Source organism: Chrysochloris asiatica, unplaced genomic scaffold (genome assembly GCF_000296735.1).
Source record: "Chrysochloris asiatica unplaced genomic scaffold, ChrAsi1.0 scaffold00130, whole genome shotgun sequence".
In the NCBI taxonomy this organism is placed as follows: Eukaryota; Metazoa; Chordata; class Mammalia; order Afrosoricida; family Chrysochloridae; genus Chrysochloris; species Chrysochloris asiatica.
The window spans coordinates 6,794,500-6,803,585 of NW_006408648.1; the positions used below are offsets into that span (position 1 = coordinate 6,794,500).

At 44.7% G+C, this 9,086-nt stretch overlaps 1 protein-coding gene across 1 annotated transcript in view; it reads left to right on the forward strand.

The window, feature by feature from the left end:
• Positions 1 to 5,300, forward strand: part of KIAA0226 (KIAA0226 ortholog) — a 79,914-nt gene extending 74,614 nt beyond the window's left edge. The window contains exons 14-20 of the mRNA XM_006869383.1: positions 352 to 497; positions 1,496 to 1,560; positions 1,975 to 2,213; positions 2,961 to 3,022; positions 3,451 to 3,604; positions 4,715 to 4,808; positions 5,013 to 5,300. Of these exons, the coding sequence (XP_006869445.1) occupies positions 352 to 497; positions 1,496 to 1,560; positions 1,975 to 2,213; positions 2,961 to 3,022; positions 3,451 to 3,604; positions 4,715 to 4,808; positions 5,013 to 5,191 (939 nt within the window). The 3' untranslated portion in view covers positions 5,192 to 5,300. The remainder of the gene's footprint in view (positions 1 to 351; positions 498 to 1,495; positions 1,561 to 1,974; positions 2,214 to 2,960; positions 3,023 to 3,450; positions 3,605 to 4,714; positions 4,809 to 5,012) is intronic.
• The last annotated feature ends 3,786 nt before the right edge of the window (positions 5,301 to 9,086 follow it).

Here is a 9,086-nt window from a genome sequence, read left to right on the forward strand (position 1 = left end):
CCCACTTTTTAATTGGGTTATTTGTCTTTTTCTTGTAGAGGTGTTGCAGTTTCCTGTATATTCTAGAAATGAGTCCCTTGTCTGATATGTAATTCTGCAGTTGAGTCTTTAAGTCATAAAGCATTCAGTCATACCAGGGATCCTGGGGGTGGGACCTGGGACAGCATCAGCAATGGGTGCTACCACTCTGGAATAGTCCTCACTTGTAGATCCTCGTGCTTTATGGCTTATTTCCAGGGCTCTGGTCCCCAAAGTCCTCACTTATGTGGTTTCCGAACTGTCTGTCATGTCGAGAAAGGTCAGGTTATAAGTCTTTCCATAGTATTTGCAGCCTGTGCTTTCCTCCCGCAGCTCCTGCCCATCCCCGACTCACTGCCCATCTCTCCAGACGACGGGCAGCACGCTGACATCTACAAACTGCGGATCCGTGTTCGTGGGAACCTGGAGTGGGCCCCACCCCGGCCTCAGATCATTTTTAACATTCATCCAGCTCCAACGTGAGTGTCAGTGGCTCTGCTTTGATTTATGGATAGATCCTCTTGTCAGGGCTGTCTGTCTCCTCGCTCCCTCGTCTGCCTGTCATACACTTCGGTTCCTTCTAAAAAGTAGAGGGAGATTATCCATCCTGTCCTCTCACCTCTTTCATTGCTTCCCAGAGCTAACCAGAGTGTTGTCCTTTTATTAGTGGCATTACCAACTTGTTGTCTTCCTGCTAATAGTTTTCTGAGCTTAAACTGTTTTGTTTTCTCACATCTCTGTACAAGATGGATGTTTGTTTTTTTTTCTCTCCAATTCTCTCTGCTATTTCTCATTCCTGTGGTAAAAAAAAAAAAAAAATTATTGTTGTAATGACATAAAGAGCACAACATTGGCCAATTCAGCATTTTTCATGTGCATAATTTAATGGGGCCAATTACGTCTACCATGTTGTATAAACAGTCACCAGTATCCATTGCTAAATTTCTCATCCTTATAAACAAAATCTCCCTGCTGCCTTCTTCCCGTCCCTGGTAAGCACTATTAAACTCTGTTCTCTATATCATTGCCCATTCTAGATGTTCTCATACCTTACACTTATGCAGAAAGTATGGTTCATTACTGGGGAGAGTCCCTGTTCAGACCTAAATTCTACCTTTATATCCTCTGTTTGAATTGATTCTCCCAATAAAATTTGGTAAGGTGGAGGGTTAGAGAAAAAGAGGAAGACCCCAGCGAGATGGATTGGCAAAGTGGAAGCATCAATGGGCTCAAGTGTGGCAACCATTGTGAGGTTGGCCCAGGACTGGGCAGTGGTTCGTTCTGTTGTGTATAGGGTCACTATGAGTTGGACCGACTCGATGGCACCTAACAACAACAACAACCTTTAAAAAAAAAAGTGAACTTCCCTCTTTTCCCATTTTTTAACAAGACCCTTATGTTTGCATCCTTACCTTGACAACCCATGAGTCTTATGCATCTGGTATCTACTAATCTCTTCTCCTTCCTCTTTCCTCAGAAGGAAAATTGCTGTGGCCAAACAGAATTACCGCTGTGCAGGATGTGGCATCCGGACTGATCCTGGTGATTGTCCACACTTGGGAGGGAGAGGGTTGTTCAGAGCTATAATAAGAAGAGGTGATAGGGCAGAATTGAGGAAAGAGAGAGAAGGGGTTGGATGGGAAGGGACAAGGCTAGGTGAGAGCCGTGGCAGTCAGAGAGATATTATTTCTGGGAGCACATTATCGGAATTGTATACTGGAGAAAATTGGGTGGATGTAGCCAGGATTTTAGAGACTGGATCCTGCCAGTGGACTCCAGGGTGGGACTCAGGAGCCACAAGCCCCACTATGAGGATTTCTACCCGCTCTGGGGCTTTCAGAGGTGGATGGGGCCCATTGGCCATCCCTTCTTGTTCTTCCAAGTGGAATAGCAGTGCTACCTCACCAACTTGTAGGTGGGAAGGTGACATCTGGCCTTGGCCCTCCTTTTTTCCAGATTATATCAAGCGGCTGCGATACTGTGAGTACCTGGGCAAGTACTTCTGTCAGTGCTGCCATGAGAATGCCCAGACGATCATCCCCAGCAGGGTTCTGCGAAAGTGGGACTTCAGCAAGTACTATGTCAGCAATTTCTCAAAGGACCTGCTCATTAAGATCTGGAACGATCCTCTATTCAATGTGCAGGACATCAACAGTGCCCTCTATAGGAAGGTTAAGCTGCTCAATCAAATTCGGGTAAGACCCTTGACAAGACTACATCACCCCCTCTCTCTGTTCATACTAGCTTTCCCAAGTTCACCACACTTCTCTTTAGCACTGTAACCATCACATCCTTAATGCTCTCTCTTTGTACTTTCTTAATCTCTTCCTGTTTCCCTGAGGTCTTGCTAGTTAGAGCCTCAACCCTGGCAAAAGCAACTGTGGAGCCATAGACAGTGAGTACTTGATGGTGCCAGCAGGATTTCTCCTTTCACTGATTGGAGAACAGGGTGTAAGGTGGAGAATTAGAATTCTGGAGCTATCATCGCAGCCTCTCCCAGCCTTTTGTGTGGTTTGGGCAGACAGACCAACCAATTAGTCTACTTTCCCTGGATATCACTTTGGAGCAAGTTGTTGAGTTAGACGGATAATAGACAGTCCAGCAGCATGCAAAACTTCCAGACCCCCAAGGTTTAAAGGCATTGGTCTTTCTTACAGTCCTGTTGTTGTTAGTTGCCGTTGAATTGGTTCTGACTCATAGAGACCCCATGTGTGCAGAATAGAACTGTGTTATTGGGTTTTCAGGCCATAACCTTTTGGAAGCAGATTGCCAGGCTCATGGCAGAGGTGCCTCTGGGTTGGTGTGAACTGCCAACTTTTGGGTAATAGTTCCAGCTCTGAACCATTTTTGCCACCCAGGGACTCCTTTAAAAGTCCTAACAATAATTTCTCCCCCAATTCTCTCCAACCTCCCCCCCCCCCCCCCAATGTCTTTCTCTTCAGTTGCTGCGAGTCCAGCTGTATCACATGAAGAACATGTTCAAGACATGTCGACTGGCCAAAGAGTAAGTGTAATGTGGAGGTCAGAGGCCTCTGACTGAGTTAGTGCTTCTAAGAGGGACATGTCCCAGCACTGGCCTTAAGTATATGAAAAGGCGAGAGTAATGAGAAGACACAGCCGTAAGTAGTGTGGATCCTCTCTGGAGGGGAACTCTGCTTATTCTATCCAGGAGAGGGCAGGTGCACTGGGTTTTGTAAGCTGTCAAGGATGTAAAAGTCACTTCTGCTTTCTAGTTACCTGGTAGGGTGAAAAAGGCTAGTGTGACCAGAGATGTCAGGTTGGCCTAAGGCTCCCAGACTGCCCCCAGTGTTACCCACCCTCGTTGCTCTGCCTGGAACCCTCTTCCTCCTGCTGCTGTTTGACAGGGATCTTGTACTCTGCTGTGCCAGTATTCATTCCCTGCCCACACTCACTCCCCCTAATTCTTTGTAGGCTTCTGGATTCCTTTGACACAGTTCCAGGCCATCTGACAGAGGATCTTCACCTGTACTCATTGAGTGACCTGACTGTAACCAGGAAGGGGGAGCTGGGGCCTCGGCTTGCTGAGCTCACCAAGGCAGGGGCTGCCCACGTAGAGCGATGCATGGTGGGACATTTTCATGTGAATGGGCTCTTGCTTGGGGAGATGGAAATGTGGGGTGGTCTCAGGGTTCTTGCCATTTGACTCCAAGAAGTTGAAATGACCAGTTAACACTGTGAGAGAAACTGAACAGGATTACTGTTTACTGGGTTGCTGAATAACGAAATCATGTAGATCTAGGGAACCCAGAATTGGGAAAGGATTTGGTCTTGGCGTTTCCCCTGGGTAGCTCAGGTTGAACTGACAGGTCGTCACTAAGGTACTGTCACCATGTGGTAGGAGAAGTCCTGAATTAGAATTGGAAGAAGGACTGGCTTCATCATTTTTAGTCACTGACTAAATGAAACATTTTGCCTTCTCTGAGGTAGCCTCAAAAAGTTTTTTTCTCTTTTTGCCTCTAAAATGAAGATAATACCTACTGTCCTTGCCTGTCAGTATTTTTGGAGATTGAGGAAATTATTTATAGGACAGCATTTTGTAAAATTTAAGTATTCCAAAAACGTGAGTTATTGTTTGTTCTTCATATATTCAATCTGCCAGAGATTTAAAAAATTCTTCTTTTAGAACATTCCTCTTTAGAATATGCCCAGTTGGTATTTCTGTGGCAGTCTCAGAGCCAGGGTTTTAAAAAGGGTATCTGTAGAGAATCGTGTTTGTCTGCGGGAACTGGAAAGATTTCACAATGACCTGACCTAAGGCAGGTGAAACATCTTTATCGTTCACATTTTATCTTAATTTGATTTTCACATAAATTATCTTAATTGGCTGTGGTTCCTATTTCAAAATAAAATCATGACTCAGACCGGAATACTGACTTTAGGAATCCATTCATGACACCTTCCCCTCCTCTCTTCGTTGAGAGCCACACCAGTGATAAAGGTTTCTCCAACTTGGACCTTTCTTGTCTCCACCTTTAAGCTTTCTAACACCGCTCAGTCCTGTTCATAATTTGGCATTTATGCTTCTAGGTTCAGCCCAGGCTCCTTCCCTGCAGGCGATAGAACCCCTTAGCGCACACTCAGTTTTTACTGATATTATTTCCCTCCCCTTCCCTGTGTTTGCCCTTTTGTGATGGCCAATTCCTGCCCCTCACTTTGCTGCCTCTTTCCTCCCCAGCTCTGCCAAGCCAAAGGCTTCATCTGTGAATTCTGTCAGAATGAGGATGACATCATTTTTCCTTTTGAGCTCCATAAGTGCCGGACCTGTGAAGGTGAGGGTTGAGGCCAAACACCACCGAACCCAAAGCGAATTGATTTACTTTCACCCTCGTCCCCTTCCCCACTGTGGGTAAAAGTTTGGTCTACATTAGCAACTCCTGGGTTTTACCACAGGCATGTGGAGCCATGGTGGTGAGAACAGGCTATGGATAATACAATTTGTTTTCCTTTCTCTCTCACCTTCCTAATCTCAATAGAATGTAAAGCATGTTACCATAAAGCTTGCTTCAAGTCTGGAAGCTGTCCCCGGTGTGAGCGGTTACAAGCACGTCGGGAGTTGTTGGCCAAGCAGAGCCTGGAATCCTACCTGTCAGACTATGAGGAGGAACCCACTGAAGCCTTGGTCCTAGAAGCCACCATCCTGGAGACCACCTGAAGAAAACACATGCCACTCTCCACATAGAGACTAGAGTCACATATAATGCGGAACTGAGCCACCCTTATTTTAAGGACTTTCTCCACTTGGGGCTTTTGTGTTTTTTTTTGATATTGTTATTTTTTAATAACTTGCCTGACAACCATGAGTAGTCGTCTTCTCTGGCCTTTGTTAGGTTGTTGGGGTCCAGTCTGTTGTGACAGATACTTTTGTAGGCACAAGGTTTTTCCATCAGAACTGACATGTAGGTCCCTAAATGAAGCTTTTAGTGCCTCTGTCAGGGAATGGACAGCCAGATCCAACTCTCCTGACATCCATGACCTTTTCCACTGGGACCAGATCTGGTTTCAGCTGACCTCAAGTATCATTTCCAGTTTTATTTCCTTTTAATGTGGGAGCTTCTGAGTCAGGCCTTTCTCAACCAATTCACTTCTCCTTTGCTGCTGAAATGGGGATGGGATTTTTCTATCCCAAATCCTGGAATAGGGTCAGACTGTACCCTGAGGAGAAATGACAGAGAACAGCGCTATATTGTGAGCATTCTGTCCAGCTTATTGATGTCTTTTGGAGCCCTACAAATAGCATCAGTACTATCCTGGAACTGTCAGAGGCCTCAGGAGAGCAGTCAGGACTGAGTTGCCTCAAGCTTTCTTTACCTACCCTGGTGGGCTTGGTGTAGAGGACAGAATCTATGCTTAGGCCAGCCCCATTTGTATAGCCTAAACAACAGGCATAAATGAAGCTACAACTCTGTTGCTTAAAATTCATTTATTCACTCAGAGGACCTGTTGACCCCCTTTTAGGTATATGATTCCCTTTTAGTCAACCTAACTCTTTGGTGCAGGAATGATCCTTCAAGTTCAGGTAAGTCCCTGGTGCCATCCTAAGTTGAGGACAGAAACCCTGTGTACCATCTTCTTAGTGAGTCCCTTACTATTCTGTCCTCTATTGGATGGTCATTGTGGTTCTTGGTAAAAGTAATGGTCCAATTCCGTTCTCTTTCCCCTTCCTGCAACAGAACGGGGACTCTCCCAGGTGGTTGCTCTCTTGCCTTAGTTTCTTTTATCAAAGTTGCTAGGGAGTAGGGGATGGCAGGTGAGGGAGGGTGGGAATGCCTTCCTGCTTTTAGTGTTGTTAGAGAACTTGTGGATGTGCGTGTGGATGTTCCTGTGTTCTTGGCATAACAAGAGCCTTTTTATACCAATTATGCACTAAACTTTATCTAGCCTGTGACAGTCGTATATTCATTCAGCCTTTTCATGTTACTAATTTCAAGTGTGTTTGGTGGGGAACCTTTGTGGATGGGACCTGGTATATATCTGTGGGGTATTTTAGTTGCTTAAGCTTGTGACCTCTAGGTAAAACACTGGTCAGGGTTGCTGCTTCGAGGAGCGGCAGCTCTGTTAACTAAAGCCCTTAGCAGTTTTGTTTTAGAATTGGCTTCTTCCTGTATATCTGTCTTCCCATAGTTAGTTGCTGGTGGAAAACACTTGGTTTGTGCACTTCACCAGGAAGCTGAACAGAAAGTTGCACTTGGTTTGTGGAAGCTGATGAGTGACTGAGCTGGAGCTACCAGGAGTCTCACAAGGAAGGAGAAGGGACATTATGGCAATGGCCACAGCTGAGGCTCCCCCAGGATGAGGCAGCAGGTTAGAATTGGCTCCTTGTGTGGTTCCTTTGCCTCACACTTGGAATCTGAAGACTACCTCAGACTGAAAGGCCCAGAGGCTATAAAAACCAAGACCTTCAACCCAGCCCAGTCTTGGAAGGGCTGACTGGAAACCCTCTTGCCCTTCAGGGAACTTTGGGAATGGGCCCACAAAACTCAAGTTTTACAGGTTCAAGTGTGTAAAAAACAATGAGCTCTACTTTCAGTTTTGGTTTCAATGACAAATCCAGCTCCTTACTCCAAGTCACTACACTGGAGTAGAGAATGCTCTCTTGTTGTCCTGCCTGTTTCTTAATAGCATAGATAGGATAGAAGTTAGAAAATGCTGACATAGCTTTGGAAGCTGAGCTAAGCTGTCTTACATGGTCCTGGTTTTTCACCTACTTTTTTCCAACTTCCCAACTCTATGCCCTTAGACTGTCTGTCTGTTTTGTGACCCTGATATCATGCTGTCCTCACTGTCCAAATACCCATTTATTTATTTATTTGATCCTGGAGGGGAGAGGGCAAGGATGGGATGTTTTGAAAGCACTTTGCCGTATCAGTATCTGAAAATCCCCTGCTGTGTGGGGAGAAGCTTCTGGAGGCACTGAAGAGAGTTCCTTCTGAATGAAATAGGAGGGAGGAAGTGTTCTCTGCAAATAAAGGGAAAAAAAACCAACAACACTTGCTTACAAGGTAGAGACAAGATTCACAGCAGAAGAGTGGGAGGCAAATATTTTCCACTTAAATGAGGCTACTATGGGCTTTCTCTGCCAAACTTTCCAGCTGTTGTTGAATTAACATAATAGGAGCAAGAATCTAAATAAAGATGTTCTTTTTGTGTGTAACTCATGTATCGAACTGCATTTCTACTTGCTGTCATTCTTATGTAGCCTAACAGTTCATTGCCATCTTTAATAAAAGAAGGAAATGAAATTCTGCCTTTTGTTTGCTTGCCTTGACTATCAGGAAATGCTATTGAGTATCTACTGTAACCTAGGCCTGTCAGTGAAGGTGCAGCTTTCTATGCTCTAATGTCAAGGAAACTGGATTATAAGAGTCAGCAAAAAGGGGTTGAAGCGGTTTGTTCCTGACTTGTTAGGTGGCCTTAAGTGAATCATTTCATCTCTTAAGACTTCTGTTTCTTCATAAATGACACAGTTAGACTATGTGATACATAGTGTTACCCAGCACACAGAAAATGCCCATTACCCATTTCCTGGGGGTAGCTATTCCTTATTGTTGTTTTTAAGTGGGTTCTGACCCATAGTGACCCTGCATAGGGTTTTCGAGGAGTGGCTGGTGAGCTTGAACTGCTAGCCTTGCGGTTCAAATGTCTTTGCAGTTCAGCGCATTAACCCGCAGCATCATACCAGGACTCCAGCTGTTGCTTAAGGTGAGGTAAATCTGCCTCTCCACAACATTGGAGTTGTCTCAGATGCTTCTTTCAGCACCCACTTCTGCACATCTGACCTGCCTCTCTCTCATTTTTCTGGCTAACTGAAACACTAGCTTCATTCTGTAACTTTCTGAACTTTTCCCCTTAAATATCCTTTGTTCCCTCCAACCAATATGTTTAAAACCAACAATAGTTAGTATATTTTCCCCAAGAATGTTAAAGAATAATGATGAACCTCTGAAATATCTCGTAACATGGATGAACGCATCTTCATATAATATTTATCCTTTTGTGATTAATTCAATCACAAAAGGACAAATATTGTGTGAGAACTCTACTATAGTAAATCAAGAAAATGTTTCCACACAGAAAGAAACAGTCTTTGCTATGGTTACCAGGAATGTGAAAGGGAGGGAGGAGAAATCACTAGAGTTGTTGTTGTTGTTGTTGTTGTGAAGTGCCATTGAGTCGACCCTGTACAGGGTTTCCGAGGAGCAGCTGCTGAGCTTGAACTGCTGACCTTGCAGTTCAAACGGCTTTGCAGTCTGGCGCATTAACCCACAAGACAAGTATTAACTTGGGTGAAGGGAAAAGCAATACACAATAAGGGGGGGACAACAGCACAACATGACCAAAGTAAAGGAAGATACTAGGAGATAACGAGTAAAAATAACAGTAAATACTATTGCACATGTTGTTAAGTGCTGCCGAGTCAGTTCCAACTCCTAGCAAACCATAAGATTTCCGAGGAGCAGCTGGTGGGTTTGAACTGCCTACCTTGTGCTTCAAACTGACATTGCAATCCAGTGCTTATTCTACAGTGCTATACCACATCTCCACTGTTG